The sequence below is a fragment of the Capricornis sumatraensis genome, chromosome 9, assembly GCF_032405125.1.
Source record: "Capricornis sumatraensis isolate serow.1 chromosome 9, serow.2, whole genome shotgun sequence".
Lineage (NCBI taxonomy): Eukaryota > Metazoa > Chordata > Mammalia > Artiodactyla > Bovidae > Capricornis > Capricornis sumatraensis.
In genome coordinates this window covers 24,937,724-24,960,806 of record NC_091077.1, presented here as the reverse complement: position 1 = coordinate 24,960,806, position 23,083 = coordinate 24,937,724, and the positions used below count along the sequence as shown (strand labels likewise).

The 23,083-nt window shown below is 42.5% G+C and overlaps 1 protein-coding gene across 1 annotated transcript; it reads left to right on the top strand.

The window, feature by feature from the left end:
* Positions 1–2,054: 2,054 nt before the first annotated feature.
* On the top strand, positions 2,055–23,080 carry ISOC1 (isochorismatase domain containing 1). Its single transcript, XM_068980379.1, has 5 exons — positions 2,055–2,363; positions 12,813–12,932; positions 13,040–13,243; positions 15,233–15,349; positions 21,874–23,080. Exons 1-5 carry the CDS (start codon positions 2,055–2,057, stop codon positions 22,018–22,020), a joined length of 897 nt encoding a protein of 298 aa, XP_068836480.1. The 3' UTR covers positions 22,021–23,080.
* Positions 23,081–23,083: the final 3 nt, after the last annotated feature.

Genomic DNA, 23,083 nt, shown 5'->3' with positions numbered 1-23,083 from the left:
TTATGGCCCTTTTCTAGCATAGGGATGACACAGTTGGTACTCAATAAATGTGAATGTGTCCTTCAACTACCTGCTTTATTAATGCTATTTGTGTGTTATTCCCACAGAGACTGCAATGTTAAATAAAATCAAGGCCAATCTCAGGTAGTACAATGGATATGGAAATTGGTTTCTTTGGAAACCTACTTAAAAAATCTGAGAGTGGAGTAAGTATGTTGACTGAAGACCATCAGAAAACATTGTTTAGATACAGAGGTGCTTGTTGAGGGGGTCTGAGGTTCAGATCAACTTCTCTAACCTGCTCTGTCTCAGAGGCATTAGTAAGGAGAAGGAACTCTTTTACAGTTAGTCCCCCCTAGACTAATACCTGGAGAAGGCGATGGCACCCCACTCCAGTACTTGGTCTAGAAAATCCCATGGATGGAGGAGCCTGGTAGGCTGCAGTCCATGGGGTCGCTAAGAGTCAGACACGACTGAGCGACTTCCCTTTCACTTTTCTCTTTCATGCATTGGAGAAGGAAATGGCAACCCACTCCAGTGTTCTTGCCTGGAGAATCCCAGGGGCGGGGAAGCCTGGTGGGCTGCCGTCTATGGGGTCACACAGAGTCAGACACGACTGAAGTGACTTAGCAGCAGACTAATACCTAGAATAGGTACCTTTTGGTAATTAAACTACCATTCTACAAGCATAGATTTGCACTTCTGCACACGGAAGACCTTGCAGTGAAGTGATATCTGCAAAGATATCATTTGGGGTCTGATGGATTCAGACAAGTTTTAAATGGAATCAAGTTTGATGAGGTGCCAGAAAACAGACTATTTTCAGTAGCTTGTATACAAGTGAGAAGTAAAGGCCAAAGGATGGTACTGTCATTACTTTAAAGGAGTGGCTCTGAACTAGGGGCAAATTTATCTCCTGGAGTATATTGAACAATGTCTGGAAACATTTTTTTTGATTGTCAAGATCAAATTAAGTGTGAGAGGGAAGTGGAGGGTGATGCTGGCATCTAGTGGGTAGAGGTCAGAGATGCTGCTAAAATCATACAAACACACAAGATAGCCCCCCACGGAAAAGTAGTATCCATTCCAAATGTCAACAGTGCCAACTTAGAAACCCTGCACCTTCCTTATTTCCTTCTAAGAGGAGGAAACCTCTGACATCTAAAATTTTATTTTATTTAGATTCATAAGCCTATCTTCCGAGAACCTGACCTTTAAGGAAACTTGGTTCGTAACGTATACTTTTCTAATTCCAGCTAATTATAGCGCCTTAAAGTGTTCACAAGTAAAAAAAATTATTTGAAGGGGATTGTTTTTACTTGCTTAAAAACAAAATCCTCAGCTTGAATTAAAAAAAAAAATCCTGATTTTCACTCTTAAACCCCTTTATATTTGCCAATGCTCAATCCAAGTTCTCCCGGAAATTGGGTTGGGATATAGAGAGGGGTAAGATCTCAAATCCACGACTGGAGAGACTGTGTTTCATGGGGTTAAAAAAAAAAACCATGAAATTCTACGTCTTGGATGGGACTCCTAAGGAAGCGTTGACTTCCACCGCTCTCCTGAGGGCATCTATCAGCTGCCCTACCGGTTTTAATATCACTACCGCCGTCTTCAAGGACTGCCTGCCTTTCGACAAGGCCGACAGGTAACGCACCCCAGCAGATCTCGCCGGACAGCCCCAAACGCCGGAGCACACCGCTCGACGGTGGGCGGAGCGGGCTGGAAGGCGGGGGCACCGATCTCCTCTGAGGATTGGAGCCCCGGCAGCCCAGGAAGGTCGAGGGTGTGCGGGATCCCCGGCCCGCCCGAGGTTGGAGGGGGCGGTCCCGGCGGCGGGCGCAGGCGCTTGGCCCGGCGCCCAGCTCCCACAGCCCGGCCCTCCGCGGGGTCCGCCCTCCGCCCGGGCGAGGAGGAGGGCGCGGGAGCCTCGGCCGCCAGGACCCGCCCCCTCGCCTTCCCGAGCGGGCGGCGGGCGGCGCGGGGAGGCGGGGCCGCGGCGGCCGGCAGTGTCTGCGCCTCGCGGCCTCGGAGCTCGCAGACGCTCGGGGAACATGGCGGCGGCGGAGCCGGCGGTCCCGGCGCTCCCCGGCGGCGCGGGCGCGGGCGCGGGGGCGCCGTCGGGCACGGTCCCCGTGCTTTTCTGCTTCTCGGTCTTTGCGCGGCCCGCGACCGTGCCGCACGGCGCGGGCTACGAGCTCCTCATCCAGAAGTTCCTCAGCCTGTACGGCGACCAGATCGACATGCACCGCAAATTCGTGGTGCAGCTCTTCGCGGAGGAGTGGGGCCAGTACGTGGACCTGCCCAAGGGCTTCGCGGTGAGCGAGCGCTGCAAGGTGCGCCTCGTGCCGCTGCAGATCCAGGTGGGTCCCGCGGGAGGGCCGCGCGCCCCGCCGCTCCGGGTCCCCGTGCGTCCCCGTCCCCGCCGCGCTCCTCAGGTGCCCCGCGGCGGCCGGCCCCGCGCGCCTCGCCGGCTGGGAAGGGCCGCGCCGGTGTCGCAAGCCTCGTGAATGGCCCAGCCCCGGCGCCTGTCCGAAGGTGACGGTCACCGGCTGTCCTCCGCCAAGGATGGGGCGTGGGCCTCCCAGCTAGAGGCGGCGCGCGCGAACGCCCCCACGTGTGTGGTCCTCAGCCTCCCGCATCCGCTTTGTGTGCTGGGAGCAAGTCCCAGCCGCCTGCGTAACCCAAGGGCTGTGCAGAGTAGCTGTGTTTTCCTTTGGCGTGATGCAGAACCGGGGAAAAGAGGTTGTGCGGAGTGTCGGGCTTGGGGTTTGTTCCCGGAGTTGTGTTCACCACTTGCGGAAACACAAACTTCTGGAGTCCTATCCTTTCACCCCTCCTTTTCCCCAGCTTTCAGCTCCTTTGATCTTCAGCCTTCCCTAAGTGAAATAACCGTGTTTAGCCTCTTCATAGTAACTGTCAACTGAATCCGTTGATTACACGTATACATTTGACTGCCTTGAAAAAGTCATTCGAATCAGGCTGTAGTACCTTCTTAAATACCCAACTTTAGCCAGACCATTCTTTCCTGGTAGTGCTAGCTGGAAAAGTTGTTATACCTGAGGATTATTTTATAGCTTTTGAATATTTTTAAAAAGCCGTGTTCTTATACTGCACAGATCTGCCTCCTGGGTTCTTTTTGTGCTCTGCTCAGAGGATTCACTCGAGGATTTACACTGTTGCAAAGCAAGAATAAAAGGTGTATTTTAGGTACTACACCATCAACAATTTTTTGATTGAGAGACCGGTAAGCCATTTCTTTGGAAAACCAAACTGAAATGTGGGATTCACGTTTAGAAGTCACTTTAATATTCAGGTGTCATTTCTGAGGACTGCCCTCTAGTTTTCTTTTCAGTTGTAGTTGTCTGAGGAATTGATTTTGTTTGCTATCACTCCAGCACCCAGTCCAGAAACTTCCAAAGCAGGTACTTTAATCAGAGGACAAAGGCTGTGAGATTACATGGTCAGCCCTTGATAAGCCAAAACGGAGGCAGGTACCTGGTGTCTGATACCCTAGAATTTGCCCTGCTCTTGGGAGTTGTGGTTGATAGGGGTTTACTACTCCCCATTTCTGTGTCTTCAGGAGTGTTCATGGCGGACACTTTCTGCAGCCTTCCTTGTCAGTCTGTTTAGATTAATGCTGCCAAAAATACCGAAGAAGTTGGATGCACCTTTGACAAACCCATTAATAAAGGCGAGAATCCAAATACTAGCTGAAGAGATCTGGAGCTTTACTGAGGAGGCTGACTTTGTGATGTGTTTCCTGTAGTGATTGGGAGGGAAGGTGGGCTGTTACCTAAGAGATGTGATGCCAGACTGGTGCCCTTCTCAAGTCTTTAAGGCCTCCCCCTCCGCCAGTAGTAGGATTTTTTTTTTTTTTTTTGAAAAATTCAGTCTGGGTCTGAAAACTCTTTTTAACTAAAGAAATTAATAATATGTATGTATATACCTGAGATGTCTTGTACATTCTCAAAAGGCATTATGTAATTCAGGACACATGTGGCTTTTGAAATATTTTGCTTGGTATTGGAGATAAAATAATAGTTTAAGTTTTTGTGGTAATGTTTAAAATAATAATTATAGTAGCACTGCTCTGCCCCATCCTTTTGAAAATGTAATTATTTTTCATCAAATAGTCCAAGAATACCTAAGCATCTGTTACATGATACTTTAGATATTTTAAAGTATTTAAAATATTTTTATATTATTTCATTTTAGTAATCACAGTAGCTTGACTTCTTCAGCCAGGTGCCTCCCCAAGCTTAAAAATAGGTAATGTGGAGGGTTGCACACTCATACCATATATATCCATATGCTTATTCTGATACCTGTTTATCCCTTCCATATGAAGAGAGAGATATATGTATGTGTGTATACATGCTCACACACATGTATGTATATATGTGTGGATACTCCCAGAAGGAAAATGGAAGATATTTCTTTTCATGACCATTTTACTATATTTTTTGGAGCCCAGCTGTATAATCCTGAAGACATGGACATTTCATGGCTGGGCAAGAACTTAAGAGTTCATTCTGCATTTGAGTGGCAGCTGTATGTGCCTGGCGTAATGAATGTAAACAGGGGTAAGACCAAATTCATGCTCCTTACCTAAAATCCTACTCCTTCATTTTGCCAAAGAGCAGAGCATGTAGGAAATTGCCCAAGGTCCCAAGGTAAATAAAGCATGAGAGGGTCCTACAGCTGGCCCCAGCATTCATGTTCTCTTTTCATGCTTAATGAATATATCAAGCAGAACGGGAAACAAGTCACAAACTTGGACTTGTAATATCAGTTGTTTTGATGCTATTTATTGCTTCTGTGGAACAGATGCCTGTCAGTCAGAAAGACTCAAGGTGGTCAGGGAGACCATCCTCAGGGACAACAGGCTCCTTCTACCAGAGGCAGGGAGGAAGAGCGTGCTTGGCCACTTGTCATCCATGGCTTAAATAATGCCATTTGTGATTTTGGAGAAGGCCTTATAGCCTCTGCAGCTCTGGCTAACATCCTGTATATTCTAGAATGTATTCTCAGTTTCCACAGGGGCCTACGTTTGCTTTCAGGCTTGTACTGACTGTTGCTAATGACCCTGCAAAACACACTGCCTGCACTGATAGTTGGTTAGCGGTTCTATGGAGATTCATCTTTAAGACCCCATTGCCAGTATTAGGCTATGATAACTTTTTAGTGTCTTCCTTTCTGAAATATTCTGTAACAGTGACCGAGTATCTGCTGACAGCTCAGGTAGCTAAAGACAGCTCATGTTTCAAGCACTTTTTATGTGTCTTCAGCTTTCTCAAAATGCTTGAAGTCTGAGGCATTTTGAGACAAAGGGGAAGAAATATAAATGAGAGGCTTATACAGTGGGAATTTAGGTCATTTTTATGACTTACAAGTGTTAATTTTTCACAAGGTATTTCCCAAGTTTTAACTAATGGAGAATTCAACCCTGGAAGCTCATGTAAATTTGATATCATACCACTATCAGTGTATTTTTCCAGCTTGTCACCAGGGAAGGCAGAACCCAGGTAGAAGAGAGGAAGAAATGGACATGGTTAAGAATGACACCACTGAGAGTATTTTGCTTTGAGTACGTAGGAGGGAGGGCTCTGGCAGCTTTGTGTGGGCAGAAGATAAGGGCTTTCCTGGGAAGGTTATTTTGACCTTCTCTGAGGTGTTTAATTGGGAAGGGATTCTGCTCCAGGTTTTACTTTCTTGAAAGTGTATTAGTATGAAGATTTTTTTAAACAGAGGTGTGGACATTTTATAGCTAGAAGGTGCCCCAGAGTTCAGGGTGGGAAGGAAGAGAAGGCATGGTTTGAAAAGAAACTGGAAAGGACTTGGGTCTCCCTTGAGCTTGCTAGTTGGAAGGTGATGACTTTGGATTTCAGAACCTTAACCGTGGAGTGTGTAGGAGGAGCAGGTAGATAAACCAATGCTCAGAACTCTTGAGTTAGAGAAGTAGGCAGGGCTTTTCTCAGGAGGCTGACAGTGTCAGGGGCTCTGGAGATAACAGCTGAATCCTAAGGGATTGTCTCTCGCCCACCCACTCGCCTTGTAAAAAATTTAACATTTCAAATTACTGCCCAAAGCGTTTTACACATTTTGCTCTTTGTGGATACATGAGAGGCTACCTTGGAGAAGGCAATGGCAACCCACTCTGGTACTCTTGCCTGGAAAATCCCATGGACGTAGGCTGCAGTCCATGGGGTCGCTTGAAGTTGAACACGACTGAGCCACTTCACTTTCACTTTTCACTTTCTTGCATTGGAGAAGGAAATGGCAACCCACTCCAGTGTTCTTGCCTGGAGAATCCCAGGGATGGGGGAGCCTGGTGGGCTGCCATCTATGGGGTTGCACAGAGTCTGACATGACTGAAGTGACTTAGCAGCAGCAGCAGCAGCGGAAAGGCTACCTATAAATAAACTGTGTGCCAGTGGAAGCTATGATCTGTGTTTGGGAGTTTTTTTCTACATTTAATTTGCCAGGGGGAATTCAGTGTAGATTCAGATGTCACTGTGCTCCTGGGATCTGGTCAGCTTCACCGCCACCCCAACATCAGGTATGATGTAAAGAACCCCCCTGTCCTCAGCACTAAAATGGGTGGAGTTGGCTGGCCTCCCGCGAGCAGTTGGAAAGCTCAAACTTTTAACTGATAAGCTTGAGTTGTAATCTTAATGCCAGCCACATTAGTGTTCACAATAGGTGAGTAGGTTGCAAAATAAGAGTGAAATAAATATTCTCTTGCAGTCTAAATTAAAAAGCTCCAAACCTATTTTTCCAGAAGCAGATCATGTACCAATAGTTACTGTAAGTCTTTTGGTAACATTTGGAAATCTACTTTATGAACCATTTCTTAATTCTATAGACTGTGCTAACAAGTTAGACGTTATCAGTGTTTCTCTCTATATATTTCTTGGTTTCTTAATGGATCATATTAGTAGTAAGTGGTATTTTAACCTCATTATTGAAGAACCGTTTTTAACATGTGCTAAACTTGAAAGCACAGTGTACTTTTCCTATAAGAGGGATGCACAGTAACCTAATACTTTTATTGATGGATTTACATGAAACTGATTTAGTCTTTGAAATAGCCCTATGCTGCTGCTAAGTTGCTTCAGTCATGTCCGACTGTGCGACCCCACGGACTGCAGCGCACCAGACTCCTCCATCCCTGGGATTCTCCAGGCAAGAACACTGGAATGGGGCGCCATTGCCTTCTCCATAGCCCTGTGAGGTAGCAACTATTTTTATTACTTTGTTACAGATGGAAGTGAAGGTGTTTAGTTGTGTCTGACTCCTTGTGACCCCATGGACTGTAACCCACCGGGCTCCTCTGTCCATGGGATTCTCCAGGCAAGAATACTGGAGTGGGTTGCCATGCCCTCCTCCAGGGGATCATCCCGACCCAGGGATTAAACTTGGGTCTCCCACATTGCAGATAGTTACTTTCAGAGCCACCAGCGAAGCCAGATTAAGAAGCTGCTGTTTAGAAATGTTAATAATTTGCAATTGAAATTAGTGAAGTTGACATCTGAACTCAGATTCGGATGCCCGTGGGCTGGCCTGTATTGCCTGGGAGAGTCGTGTCACAGGCCTCTGTTATGAGTCAGTATTGAAACAAAGCCTTCCTGTACCTGTGATAGGTTTCCTTGGAAACACTTCTCAGTGAAATAATGATACCCCATATTCCCTTCTGGACCCCTCTGCCAAGCACATCGTGCCTATATTGTTGCTCTAATAGACTAAAATTTTCAAAACACCACATTCACAAGTTCAAACTTCAATCATTTCTAAAGATACACAGTTTACGCACTGTAGTCACTTGCTCGGGTGCTGCTGTAACAAAGTACTACAGACTGAGTAGCTTATATAACCAAAATTTATTTTCTCACAGTTCTAAAGGCTTTAGGTCAGATTTGGGTCCTTGTGAGGACTGTGGGGGAGAAGATGTTTCGTGCCTCCCCTGGCTTTTGGTGGTAGGTTGGCCATCTTTGGCATGGCTTCACTTGTAGACAAGCCACACTGATCTCTGCCTTCATGTTCACATGGCCTTCTCTGTGCTCAGATTTCCCTTCTTAATGAGGATGCCTCTCATGTTGGATGAGGCATCCACCTGAGTTGGGAAGATCCCCTAGAGGAGGAAATGGCAACCCACTCTAATATTCTTGGCTGGGAAATTCCATGGACAGAGGAACCTGATGGGCTGCCATCCATGGGGTCACAAAGAGTTGGGACACAACTGAGCACGCACGCAGATGCTGCTCCAGTGTGACCTCATCTTAACTGACTGTGTTTTCAGTGACTGTTTCCAAATAAGGCAATACTGGGGTGCAGTACTGGAGGTCAGGAATTCAGCATCTGAGTTTCGGAGCACACAGTTCAATACACAACTCTCACCATGTACTACGTTTATGGAGAGATCAGAAGTGGCACACCACATATCACTGAACAAGACCAGCCATCATGTTTGTGCCTGTCCCGAGAAACCAGGGGACCAAGCAAGGGAGGAGCAGATCCTTGCAGATGTAGCAGCTGTTGTTAGAAAAGGGTCAGGTCACATGTGGATGTGAAGCAGGGTGAACACTGTTATGATCACGGTAGTCATGGAATTTGGGGATGAAGAGTCTTTTGACTATGAAATCTAAGGTCAAAGTCTAGCTATGACAGTTAAGAAAGTGGGCAAAAATTTTATACTTGGAATTTGTCTTAAACTATTGCTTGAGGAAGCCATTGATTGTAATCAACTTTTTGTGTTGAAATATGTATTCAACACATTAAAATACATATTTTTAATGTATGTGTGTATAGTGATGTATATAGATAGATAAATATATGAAGGTGTGTGTATGTAAACATTTTTATATGTGATTTCTTCAGACTTCCTGAATATGTGTTGATCTCTTAATTGCTACACGTTTACCTATGACAGCATTTGGTCAAGTCCACTTGTAATTTGCTTTCTTGGAGTTGCAACAGGTCTGATGATGAGCAGCACTTTTAGTTATCTACAAGGTTTTGGTGAAAGAGGAGTTTCTGAGCCAAATTATGAAGTCCCTGGATTATAGAGTCAGTGTGTAATTTAACAGTTATTGAAATTTTTGTGGAGTCGGGGTGGATAAGGGGTTGATTGGATGTAGTTAGAGATTTTCAGTAGTTGTTTCTTTTTTTGGTAGCCTCAGCTCCTCCTTTTTCTCCCTTGTATGGTATGGAGATTATTCATAAAGTAGTGGCTCTTCTCGCTACTCTTAGGACATAGGGAGACCATTTAATTTTTTTTACCTAAATTTTTTAGAATAGTGTTGATTTACAAGGAGAGTTGCAAAGATAATACAGAGAGCTCCTGCATATGTGACGTAGTTTCCCCTCTTGCCAACATCTCCATCACTGTGGCATATTTGTCACAACTGAAGAACCAACGCTGCTGCTAAGTCGCTTCAGTTGTGTCAGACTCTGTGCGACCCCATAGACGGCAGCCCACCAGGCTCCCCCATCCCTGGGATTCTCCAGGCAAGAACACTGGAGTGGGTTGCCATTTCCTTCTCTAATGCATGAAAGTGAAAAGTGAAAGTGAAGTCGCTCAGTCATGTCCGACCCTCAGCGACCCCATGGACTGCAGCCTTCCAGGCTCCTCCGTCCATGGGATTTTCGAGGCAAGAGCACTGGAGTGGGGTGCCATCGCCTTCTCTGAAAGAACCAACGTTAGTACATTACTATTCGCTGAGTGCCACACTTTAGTCAGATATCACAGGCTTTTCCCTAATGTCCTCTTTCTGCTCCAGGATCCAATCCAGGATACTAGTTATGTTTAGTTGCCACATCTCCTTAGGCTCCTCTGGGTTATGACAGTTTCTCAAAGCTTCGTTGTTTTTAATGAGCTTGACAATTCTGAGGAGTACTGATTAGATATTTTGGTCGAATGATCTCACTTTGGGTTTATCTGCTGTTTTCTCAGTGCTTAAAGGGTTGTGGGATTTTGAGAGAAAGATCATGAAGGTCATTCTCATCACATATCCAGGCTGAATACCATCACCGTGACTTCACTGATTGCCTCAGTCTTTGATGGCCTGGCTGAGACCATATTCATAATTACCCTCTCACTCGATTCTCTATTATGAGGAAGCAAATTGCTCAGTGCAGGCCACATTCAAGGGGTGTCCACTCCTGGAGAGGAGAATATCTAGGCATTTTTGTTTCACGAAATTATAACCTGTCATCTCTGCCCTCACCCCCTGTCTCTGTGGCTTCTTTCTTTAACTGAAAGTTTAGAGATGATGGATTCCTCTGCTGGAAATGATTTCAGGGCCGCCTTTGCTAATCTCCTCTAATATGACATATATCTGATGAGGTCCCCTGCCCAGAACAGCTGTAATGAGGTGTTGGGAAGCCCCAGGTAACAGGAACCCTGGGAGACCACAACTCTGAATAATCTAGGATTTCTGAGTAGGTATGGTTTTATTCCTTTAACATCCCAATATTCAGTAGTTTGACCATTTTATATGGTAGACCTGAAATACTATGTAACTGATTTTCTTAATGACTGTAAGACAATGATTTTGTCTCAGTTTATAACTTAACATACAGCTTGTTACTCCTTCATTGGAGTCTAGACTGACAACTGGTTGAGTTTTGATCCGCATTTACTGTATTTTGACTCTCTTCTTCCTCGGCTGTTACTCCTTGCTGCTATCCGTTTGCCTATCTTCAGCAAACTTTCACATGTGCTGTTTCTAACCTTATGTTAATTTATAATCCAGCCTTCCAAACTTGTTAGGAATGTATACAGAGTTAGTCCTTACAGTCTGAGATAAGATCTGAGAGCTGGAGATCCAAGTAAGCATAGGCTCTCAGTGTGTTAGTGCATGGCTATCCAGCATACCCTGGCAACTTCACAGAGTTTTATTTTGCCTGCTTGCTGGTCTTCGTATGTTGTAGAAAGGCAGGATTGCTGAGTTGCATTGCAGTTGTTTTAAACAGGGCAGTTGCAGCTAAGCCGCTTTTCATAGTGTTCCTTCAACACATCATTTTTCACTAGGGACCCCTGGTTCAAATTTCTAAAATTATATATATATATATATATATATATATATATGGATTTTGAGCCAAGACTTAATATTTACTGAGAATTTAAGATACATGATCATAAATAGTGGTTGATTTTCAACCTAGTACCCTGAGTACTTATATAGTCATCAGATACATTGCTTTTGATAATGACTGAAATGGAAGCATGGTACTTGCATTAAAAATTTAAGTAAAGAAGCAGCCAAAGATGAGCATATATAATTCAAAATGCTTGAATATTTATTTTAAACATTCCTTATTGACAGAGTAGAAAAACCCTCTACGTAGTTTTAGAATTACAGATGGTACTTCCATTCTCACATGGACATGGTGTTGGACTGCATGTGGTTAATCAGTACACATCTGTAGAGTTAATACCAGAGGGAGATTAAGGTGCCAGAGTCCTTCAGACCAGGATGCAGATAAATAAAGTACATACTGACTAGAGCAGTCATACTGCTAAGGATCAAAGATTCCTCTTAACGATGCATTTAATTCTTGGAGTAATTGTTTCTTAAGTGTGATACATGTCCCGAGGTACTAAGGCAGGGTCTAGAGTCAGGCTGGTGGTGAAGCCACCACCTTTGTAATCAGGACTCAGGTTTCTCTAGAAAATTAGAAATAATTATTATCTGTTGGTGGTTTATGTTCATTAGAGGGGAGCCTTAAGAGGTACCAAGAGTAGTGGCATGGCCTCATTCAGGATCAAACTGCGTGCTTTCCAGAGCTTCTCTAATTTGAGAAGGTGGGGAAAAAAAGCACAGTGGGTTTTTCAGCACTCAGATTAAATTCTTGTATTTAACAGTGATTTTTCACTTTCTGGGAGATCCATGTTGGGCCCAAGTTATTGTAGTAGACCAACTACAGCAATGAATATAAAGCTTGGTAACCTAATACCCAATTTTCACCTTGATTCATTGATTTTCTTGATTGTGATAAACGTGTAAGAATTGAGATGTCAGGTTTGTGTCTCTCCATTTGATGGTGGTGATGTGGTTGGCATCATTTCATTGCTTTTTTTTTTGGAACTCTTAAGATGGTATTGAGAATACTGATTTAATATTTCTGTCTTGATGGTAGCAGTAATTCTAGGTTTTTTTTTTTTTTCATTTTTTGTTCCACAGTCTCTGCTGCAGATTATTTTAAATTTTATTCTTTGTACTTGTAAGCAATATTGTCATCAAATTTGTTTTTTTTTTTTACTATTTTTTATTATAAAAGTAATACATACTTTTAAATAACATTTAGCAAATGTTTTAAAATAGCATTTGAAAAACAGAAGAAAGGTATTAAGAAAAAATATTATCAGCATCCCTAACTGTGTAACCACTTGTCAATATTTTCATATATTTACTTCTTTTTATTCATATGTTTAGAGTTTTGAAATACTATTGAACTGTGTGCTTTTTAAAATTAACATTAGATTATAAGCATGTCTTCTTAGAGGTGTGCATTTTTTGAAAACATATGCATATGCTATTTTAATAGGCTAAACATGTTTTGTGAAATCATTTTTTGTATTGTCAGTTCTTGGTTTATTTCAAATTTTCGCTATTAAAAGCAATTCAGTGGACATCTTTGGGGATAATTTTTTTCCTATTATTCATATCGTTTCTTCTAAACAATAGTTGTTAAAATTGACCTAATGGGTCAAACAGTAGGAATGTTTTTCTCTCTTTACTGACCTCCAGCTGAAAATAAAGGTCACTGTATAACAAATGCTAAATCATTCTTTCTTTTTTCCTCAGCTCACTACCCTGGGAAATCTTACACCTTCAAGCACTGTGTTTTTCTGCTGTGATATGCAAGAAAGGTTCAGACCAGCCATCAAGTATTTTGGAGATATTATTAGTGTGGGACAGAGATTGGTATGCTCACTTGTTTATTTTTTCCAGTTTGCTGAAGCATGATATACATTCATACACAAATGTATGTATATTGGTACTTATCTTTGTGCTTTTTATTTCCCCCCCAGTTACAAGGGGCCCGGATTTTAGGAATTCCAGTTATTGTAACAGAACAGTACCCTAAAGGTCTTGGAAGCACTGTTCAAGAAATTGATTTAACAGGTGTAAAGCTGGTACTTCCAAAGACCAAATTTTCAATGGTATTGCCGGAAGTGGAAGCAGCGTTAGCAGAGATTCCTGGAGTCAGGAGTGTTGTGTTGTTTGGAGTAGAAGTAAGTACCACTTGTTCTGTTTTGGACACAATATCATTTGTAGAAAACTTGTTATTTCCAGAATGTAATTTTGTATAGAATAGTGTGTGTTTGTTAGTCACTCAGTCCTGTCCAACTCTTTGCAACCCCATGGACTGTAGCCCACCAGGCTCTTTGTCCATGGGATTCTCCCGGCAGAAATACTGGAGTGGGTTGCCATTTCCTTCTCCATGTATATAGAATACTGTATAGGTAAAAAGAGCTTCCCTGTTGGTTCAGTGGTAAAGAACCCACCTGCCAGTGCAGGAGACATGGGTTTGGTCCCTAGGTCGGGAATCCCCTGGAGAAGGAAATGGCAACCCACTTCGGTATACTTGCCTGGAGAATCCCATGGACAGAGGAGCCTTGCGGCTACAGTCCATGGGGTCCAAAAAGAGTCAGACATGACTTAGTGACTAAACAGCAACAACTGATAGAAAATAACCCCCACCATTTATTAAATGTTGACTATTGGCCTGTCACTGGTCCAGACACTCTTCTATCCTTTAATTTGTTAAACTCTCAGAACAATCCTCTGATCTAAGTACTTTTGGTCTCCTCATATTATAGAGATGGGGAACCTTAAACACAGATGCTGTGCGTCTTGCTCAAGGTCATACAGTTAGTTAAAGGACCGAGTTGCATTTGAATCTAGGTTGATTGATCTTTGGGCCTTTACTTTGAACCACTACTCAGAACACACTTTCATCAAAGACCATATGTTTACTTATATAGGAGTTCCTCTTGGTCATGGTTTTGTTCTAGAAAACCTTAGAGGTCATGTAGCTCATTGTCCTTCACATTTGAATCATGTACTTTTTTTTATTTTAAGGAAAAAATATATTCATGGATTCTTAATGCTGATTAAAATGATTTTGGGGGTTTTTTCACATGTAGAAGCAGAATATAAGTATTTATTCATAGCTTGTAAGAACCTCTTGAGCTGAAATTATAAAATTATGAAAACCATAAAAACAATGAAATGCAAATAATTTAAGACACCCATGATGTTTTGATAGTAGGTTTCATAGTAGGTTTTAATAGTAGAAAGATGTATCCTCAGTTTTATATGTATATTAAATATTTCTGTATTTTGACTTCAATACTGACAAAATAAAAGAAGCCTATTTGTATAAATATGTCATGCCAAATCTTGTTGCTGACTTTTATACTTTTTCTTATTTGTTTATCATTATTAGCTCTTACGTGTAATCAAAATCATCTTTGAGCAGTCCTCCAGTGCTAACTTTAATGACTTGTTAGTCGATAATTTTCCGTGGCTCTCTTGTCATGTGAAGATAAAGTCAGCTTTGTCGCATTATTAAAATCTGCTTTCATTGCTTATATAATCCACTTATTGTCGGAGTCTGTTTTTACTCTTTATTCCCTGCCAATGAATTATACAAGTTTGTACTTAGAAAGATGGTATCTGTATAATGCATTTGCTGGTGATGTATACTGGGTATTTTTTGTCTAAGCTATAAGTTATTTTTAATTTGACCTACCGTTACTACTGGGTGCCTTGTAACAACTCAGTTTTCCCACCATTATCTCAGTCGACAGTACTGCAGACGCATTCTTTGTGTCAGGCATTTGGTGTGAAAACAGAAATAAACCCAACTGCGAGTGGCATCAAAACCGAGCGGTAGTAGTCAGCTGAATGAAGGTCATCCAGATGAGACACAGATGAAAATATCAGAAAAAAAAACTGCTTGCAGAGCTGTAAGAATATGTTCAAGGTTCCCAGTACAAAGACCATTGATGTAATTCAGTTCCTGACTTTACAAAGAGGAAACCAAAGCCAGAGATGCTGTTTGTGCTCTAGATCACTGGTGGGTCAAAGGCAAAACTCGATGTAGGATGGGGTCATTAGGCCTGTGGGGCTCTTTCGGCTCTACTGTATTGCTGCACATTTGTAAAACACTTGTCGTTTACCACAGTGTTACATATGGGTCTTTCCTTTCCATCTAGACTCATGTGTGCATCCAGCAGACAGCTCTGGAGCTCGTTGGCCGAGGTATCGAGGTTCACATTGTTGCTGATGCCACGTCATCGAGAAGCATGATGGACAGGATGTTTGCCCTTGAGGTAATTGTCCTGTTTTAAAATAGTTCATTTCCCAAGGCTTTCAGAGAAATTTGGAGAATATTAAACATGTAACAGCAATGAAAATTTACCTCTTAACTTTGAGCTTGGTCTGACAATAATCAGACTCACCGATTTCCAAGGCCTCCACTGTGCACAACCAGCCTCTAAGATCTCACCATCATATCCTGTTTCACATCTGCTCTGTTTTTATTTCTAGTGATGCTAAACACTCCTTTACATCTTCTGTCCTAACTTTACTATAGTTTTGCACAGGAACTAAGAGGTATTCTAGAACTATTTAAAGATTTGCAAATTAAAAGCAGCTCATCTAGGCTTAACTTGATCAAGATCCATCCAAAACCTAGTGCCTCGTGGGCCTCAGGCTGATTCAGCTGAGATTTGTGTAGATTTCCTCAGACTTGGATTTCTGGGAATAGGCGTGTCACTGACTGTGGGCGTCACTCACACACAGTGTTTAATGGCTCTCTGAGTGGCGTGTCAGTGGTTTTCATCAGCGTTGCATAACAGTAGCCTTACGTAAGCAATTCCTATTCCGAGACTATTGAAGAGCAAACTCCCACAATTAATCCTTTGAAATCCTTCACATTGTGGATCTCTGTCTGTTTTGTTTAATTCTAATTCTATCATAATTTTAAAGTCATGTCAATCTGGACTTGAATTGCTGAGTTTTTAACTAATTAGTTTTATTGAGAATGGAAAATGTAGATTTTTTTTTCTTTTTTTTGAGACTCTCCAGTGTTTCATGCATAAGCTGACCTATGAGCCACATTCTCTGTAGATTGCTCAGTCATGTCTCGTAGTCTAAAATGTTCCCCAGGGTGGTGAGTTCGGCAAATAAGAATAAGAAAGAAAGACGAAGGGTCAAGTCAGTGAGGAGGGCTGATGTGGAAGCCGACAGGGTAGCTGGCAGCAGCAGTGCTTTCAAAGGCCTGGTTGGCCATCCCTTCTTTTATTCCTGAACAGGGAGGTTTTATTAATTTTATTCAACGATTTTCAAGTCCATTTGGACTGTTAGGTTCTCTGGTTAGTTTGATGCTAGGTATTGCTTCTTCCTCTCTCAGCAGAGAACTTTAAGCTCTCCTTACAGTCAGAGTTAATCAACTAACACTTTTCAAATTTTCTTAGTAATCTGATCCGTCCTGCCTCAACAAGCAGTTGTTTTCCTCCATGAATAACCTTTATGGTAATGCTGAGGTACAGAACTTGAAGTGTTCCCAAGGAAGCAAAGAACTTAAGAACATATAAAACCAGAAATTTTCCTTTCTTGTAAAGAGATTTTAAGAACTTTTGTCCTGTGTTCATTTACATTTTTCAGACATGTCTTTATTATGCCATTTATTACAGAAAGTTGTTATTGCTGGCAATTCTTTTACCAAGACTCAGAATAAAACAGTTGGCCTTTTAATACCTGAGCCTCCTTCTTTCAGAGGTAGCCTGTAATCTTACTGATCAGGAGTCCAAACAGTAGAGGGATAATATGGGTTTGAATGCAGGTTCTGGCATTTCGTAAATTTGTGTCCTTGGACCAATCACCTAATATCTTTGCCTTAGGTTTCAAGTTAGTGATATGTAATAAAATTCATATTTTTATGGCAAAATAGAAAAATTTAAACTTGAAAAAGTTCTCTTTGCCCTTTGGTTTCCTCTTTCCGCCCTACTCTGTACGCACATTATGCCTCAAGCACATCTTGAGAAGAAATACCTGTTCACCTGTAAAGAGTAGACAGCTCCTTAAAAGATAATACTCCTTCTTGACTGTCTCAAGGGTCATGTGACCCGCCACAGTGGCGCTTGGATCTGGATTCTATAAACTGTCAATAACTTATCATTTCGTGTGTAGCCCTCTGTCTCAAAAAACTTACATAACTGTGCTTTGATTTCTGATGGGCGAAACTGTTCTCAGAGTTTTCTGAGGGGCTGTTCCCAGGTTATGATCATCATCTTGACTTGAGTAAAATTTTCCATTCCTTTTTTAGATCAACTGATTAATTTTTTTTTGTCAGCAGTGAAATAGAAATAGTAATAGTCATTACGTGGGAGGATTTTTGTAAGGATTAAATGAAATAATGTATTGGTAGTACTTCGTGTCTGTCACAATAAACACTCAAGTGTTAGCTGTTGCTTTTATTTTTACTGTAGCTCTTATTCTTTTCTTCATGAGCTCCTTCCAGTCAGAAATATATAAGCATGTATCAGCTTCCAAGACCCACAAGGGACTAGTCTTGAGAAGTTGTGAGGAGGGAAGGAAAAAATACGGGCTGGGGTGGATTTCTGCCTGCAATGCCGAAGACATAGGAGGCGTAGGTTCGGTTCCTAGGTCGGGAAGATCCCCTCGAGGAGGGCATGGCAACCCACTCCAGTATTCTTGCCGGGAGAATCCCATGGACAGAGAGGCCTGGTGGGCTACAGTCCATAGGATCGCAACATGACTGAAGTGACTGAGCTTGCACGGAACAGCCAGCATTGCTTGGGGTTGCAGTGCTGAGGTTGGAGGGGAGAGAAGCAGGTCGAGAGGTGATGAGGGAAGATGTTCCACATTTCAGACCTTTCCTCTCAGTCTGAAGTTTCTATGGAGGTGTTTTAGTTAGTCCCTCAGTCCTTGGAAGAAATGCTCAGTTTCCTGTTTTCTTCTGTGACTATGAAAGTGAAACAGCGATCTGGTCCGCTCCCCTTCTTCTCTTTCCCATGAGAAACACAACTACTCAAGATCATTCCTGAGACTCCCCACCCTGCCTGTTCAGATCGTTAAACTAGTAAGATTTATCGTCACCGTTATTAAAATTTCTCTGCTGGGATCTGTGGTGTGTGTTCTACTCCTCAGAATGTTTTGAGCTCCTACCATCTGTCAGGCGTTTTTCTTTCAACTTACAGTTGCTGGGTAAATGTGGGAGAAGATGGGATAAAACCCTGTCTTGAGCTTGATGTCCTTGTACTTCTGGGAAGTTGTTAAGTGTTGCTTGGGATTTTAATGGGTTTAGTCTTTTTTTTTTTCCCTCCTCTGCCCTCTAGGAGGCTGTCATGTATTTTTAGGTTTGTGGGTCAGAGTAACCTTTCTTTTCCTTTGGCCTAGTTGGACTGAGTTTGTAAGTCTAAAGGAGGAACTCTGGAAGTCTGTTAAGCGAAGTATCCATTTGCGTTAAACAGCTGGAGTTTTAATTGTCCCTCTTTTAAGCCAGGAGATGTAGTGAGTTTGGGGCCAGTGTCCTAGGTGTCCTCACAGCTCAAGGTGGTGAGTGGCAGCCTGCCTGTGTCTGGATCGAGTGCCCTGTTCTCTTTCTGCTCAGGCACCGTTTCCAGTTGGTGCTGGGCGGGCACCATGGCAAAATGTATTAGCCTGATCTTAGCATTCTTAGCAAAGGCATGAGCCACGCCTTCCCCTAACACAGGTTCTCGGCTTGATTATTATTTTTGGTTGTTGTTTGTTTTTTTTTTTTTTTGACCACACCTCGAGGCAGTGAAACTTGTGCCCCCAGCAGTGGAGGCATAGTCGTAACCACGAGACCTCCAGGGAAATCCCGTGGCTTGATTACTTTTGAATATGCTCAATATTGGCCATACTTTATTGTTGAAGTTAAGTAATTTTATGTAGGTTTCTGTTTACTGAAATGTTTCCGTGTGTGTGCCTCTTGCTTTCCAACTTGCCCCTGCCTTGGTCTCTTAGCATTCCTGAGAGCTGTTGGCTTAGGTTGGACCCAGTTCTGGTCAGCAGAGCACTGTGAGAAGCTGTGTCTTTGCTGGGTCATTGCATTTCTTCCTCAGACCTGGGAACACTTTTCTGATCTTCCTGACTCATGAAAGAACTAGAAAGATTACTGAGAAATGACCTTCGTTAGCACTTTGGAATATAGAAAGCAGTTCCACAGACACTGAAAGTATGATTCAGATTCAGGCTGACTCATTGAAAGGCCACTGATTCAACAGAACAGTAAGGAAGGCAGGCCAGCCAGGGAGAGAGCTGGGTTTAGGTGACTTGCCGTTCAGGGCCCTGAGACACAGCTCATCTTATATTTATTGCCCACCCTCCTGTCTGAAGCAACCACACAGTCCTTTTAGATTTCTAAGGGTTTTGACTTGACAGTCAGAAGTTTACTGAAAAGCAAGGAGGAGGAAATTAGTCTCCAGAAGTCTTTAAAAAGCTCGGAGACAACTCATCATCTGGTATTTGTTCCAACATAAAGGACACTGGTGGAGAAGGAAATGGCAACCCACTCCAGTGTTCTTGCCTAGAGAATCCCAGGGATGGGGGAGCCTGGTGGGCTGCAGTTCATGGGGTCGCTAGGAGTCGGACACGACTGAGCGATTTCACTTTGACTTTTCACTTTCATGCATTGGAGAAGGAAATGGCAACCCACTCCAGTGTTCTTGCCTAGAGAATCCCAGGGATGGGGGAGCCTGGTGGGCTGCCATCTGTGGGGTTGCACAGAGTCGGACACAAGTGAAGCGACTTAGTAGCAGCAACAGCAGCAAAGGACACTGGCAGCCTTGCTTATTTCTTCTTCTTTCCTCTGTGACTCTGCTGTTTTTTTCATTTCTCAAGACTTGTGATCAGCTGCTCCTCACACTCCTCTTTCCTGGTGGTTGAGGCCTGAACTTGCTATCTGATAAGTAGGCTATGGCTTATACTCCCTTCTCCGTCCTTGGGGATAAAAAGGAAGAGGGTGCCAGTGAGAAGGTTGGGCCTATGGATCTACAGCCATTTGAAGGCTTTACTTTGGCTCCATTGAGATGTCCTGTTTATTCAAGTGATGCCCATTATGATACGACACTGATTCACATGTTTTTTCCTAACTTTCTTAGGAATTGTGTCTAAACACCTCATCTTCTACCGCTCTTAACAGTGGGTGTTTCATGGGATGACAGTTTGTCTCCTTTTTCCCCTAGGGTTTCTGAGAAATATATCCAGAAAATGGGTCTCTACCCTAGAATTCTCTTCCTATCCCCGCTCTCACTCTTTTCTATGCTTTCTCTTCTTTGCCTTCCTTCCCTTTTCCCTCTTCATCCCTCCTGCGTACTCTGTTTGTCCCCTCCTTAAGATGTCTGTCCTTAGCTCTTTATTATGATTCCACTGAGACAGTGTAGCAAGGATGTTCTTTGACGTGTCAGTGAAACTCTGTACAAACTTAAATTTTATACTCTTGTTTGTGATTCTAAAAAGCTTATGATAGTGGCAAGGGTGGTGGTTCTGTTATCATTCAGGGGGAATGTTCCTTAACCTCACATGAGGCTTTTCTGCCACCGGTGTTTTACTTATGGTATATAAGTAGGTATGCTGCTAAGTCACTTCAGTCGTGTCCGACTCTGTGTGACCCCATAGACAGCAGCCCACCAGGCTCCCTCGTCCCTGGGATTCTCCAGGCAAAAACACTGGAGTGGGTTGCCATTTCCTTCTCCAATGCATGAAAGTGAAAAGTGAAAGTGAAGTCACTCAGCTGTGTCCAACCCTTAGCGACCCCATGGACTGCAGCCTTCTAGGCTCCTCCGTCCATGGGATTTTCCAGGCAAGAGTACTGGAGTGGGGTGCCATTGCCTTCTCCATAAGTAGGTATACAGTTTAACATAGGGTATACCAGTAATTGCAGCCATGAAATTAAAGACGCTTACTCCTTGGAAGGAAAGTTATGACCAACCTAGATAGCATATTCAAAAGCAGAGACATTCCTTTGCCAACAAAGGTCCATCTAGTCAAGGCTATGGTTTTTCCAGTAGTCATGTATGGATGCGAGAGTTGGACTGTGAAGAAAGCTGAGCACCAAAGAATTGATGCTTTTGAACTGTGGTGTTGGAGAAGACTCTTGAGAGTCCCTTGGACTGCAAGGAGAATCAACCAGTCCATTCTAAAGGAGATCAGTCCTGGGTGTTCTTTGGAAGGACTGATGCTAAAGCTGAAACTCTAGTACTTTGGCCACCTCATGCAAAGAGTTGAGTCATTGGAAAAGACTCTGATGCTGGGAGGGATTGGGGGCAGGAGGAGAAGGGGACGACAGAGGATGAGATGGCTGGATGGCATCACTGACTCGATGGACGTGAGTTTGAGTGAACTCCTGGAGTTGGTGATGGACAGGGAGGCCTGGTGTGCTGCAGTTCATGGGGTCGCAAAGAGTCAGACATGACTGAGCGACTGAACTGAACTGAACTGATACAGTTTTATGTCAGATATTTGGAGAGAGGGAAAAATAATTTAAGAAACATTGTTTTACAGTCCTTAGCCTTGATCCCTTCTGTCTCTGGCACATCTGAGTCATTATATTGGCTACCTTTTTTCTTTTCCTTATAATGTTAGTAGTTGGGACTAATATTAATAATATTGAGAATCATCCTCATGGGTTTCTGGTATGGCTGGTTTGAACTCTCTCCTCATCACTGAATTTGATGTATGGCTGAGCGCCGTGGTTTTGATAGACAACACTAGCATGTCTCACTGTGCTTTTTGCTGTTTTAATATGGTGTTCATTCTCATGCTTATTTCTTGATTTGTGTTTATCTTTTTTTTTTTTTCCCTTAAGCGTCTTGCTCGAACCGGTATCATTGTGACTACAAGTGAGGCTGTTCTGCTACAGCTGGTGGCTGATAAAGACCATCCAAAATTCAAGGAAATTCAGAATCTAATTAAGGCGAGTGCCCCAGAGTCGGGTCTGCTTTCCAAAGTATAAGACATGTGGAGGACTGGTATGCTACTCACTGTCAGATGACAGGACTGTAAGCCCAGACAAGCTCTTGTCTCTCGTAGAATTAAAATGTTAAGTCAAAAATTGGCTCCTTTTTTGCGCCTCTTAGTAAAACTTAACCAGTTAGACCGTTTGGGTACCAGCATTTAGTTACACATGTCAAAGGCTTCAGGTGCTGCTTAACTTCTTTTTATGTTAATGTGCTTTTATTTATTAAAAAAATGTTATAATGGAGGTGCCTGTTTTGTCTATACCGTATACACTGATCATATTTTCAAAAGTGCACACTCTTGTGAAGTTTTCCTATACTGTCACAAAGACAGGAATCTCCCAGTAGCGGTTTGACTTTTGTATCATTGTAAGATGTATGTTATGATGTTAATATGGATTTTAACAGTGCTTTTACTTTACAGGTTGATTGAAGTAGGATTATTATATGAGAATTTGAAAACAGGACCCTGGATCTTGTTACCCTTTTCACTCACAATGCAGTCAAGTTATTTATTAAGTTGCATTGGTTTAACCAGACGAAGTCATGTTGGATAATTATATACCTTTCTTAATTTTGTTGATTTTCTTGTTCTGCTCACCATCACTAATTCTCTGTTAATGTTCTCTTTTTTAAATTGAATCTTTTACCTAGAAGGACTCATTGGGTTATTACTTGTATTTTTGATTTTGTAAACAGATGGAATGATGGCAATGTCATGTCATTTGTAGAGGGCTCTTTTAAGATCTTTGAAGTGTTACTTTAGCTGAATAGCTTTATAACCGTCCTGAATATATCTTCTAATATGCACTAGATTTAGCAAAAAGATAAAGACTGGATAAAATGTAGTTTTAAAACATCCATCTTCTTGTTTGATATTTTCTCCACATAACATCCAATTACTGTTAATGCAAAAGGTTTCAGTAATAATTTGGTAGTATTAATTTTGTAGTGATTACTGCCATTCAATAAATTTATTTTCATTTATACTTATTATAGGGTTTTACAACTTTTTTTTAATGTTATGTGAAACATGAAACATTTCTGTCTTTTATATTA

What these genes read in the sequence shown, in the direction of transcription:
- ISOC1 (XM_068980379.1), top strand. Translation starts at nt 2,055, where the DNA reads ATGGCGGCGGCGGAGCCGGCGGTCCCGGCGCTCCCCGGCGGCGCGGGC. An exon ending in TCGTGCCGCTGCAGATCCAG is followed by an intron (nt 2,364 to 12,812) that starts GTGGGTCCCGCG and finishes TTTTTTCCTCAG; the next exon opens with CTCACTACCCTGGGAAATCT. An exon ending in ACAGGATGTTTGCCCTTGAG is followed by an intron (nt 15,350 to 21,873) that starts GTAATTGTCCTG and finishes TTTTCCCTTAAG; the next exon opens with CGTCTTGCTCGAACCGGTAT.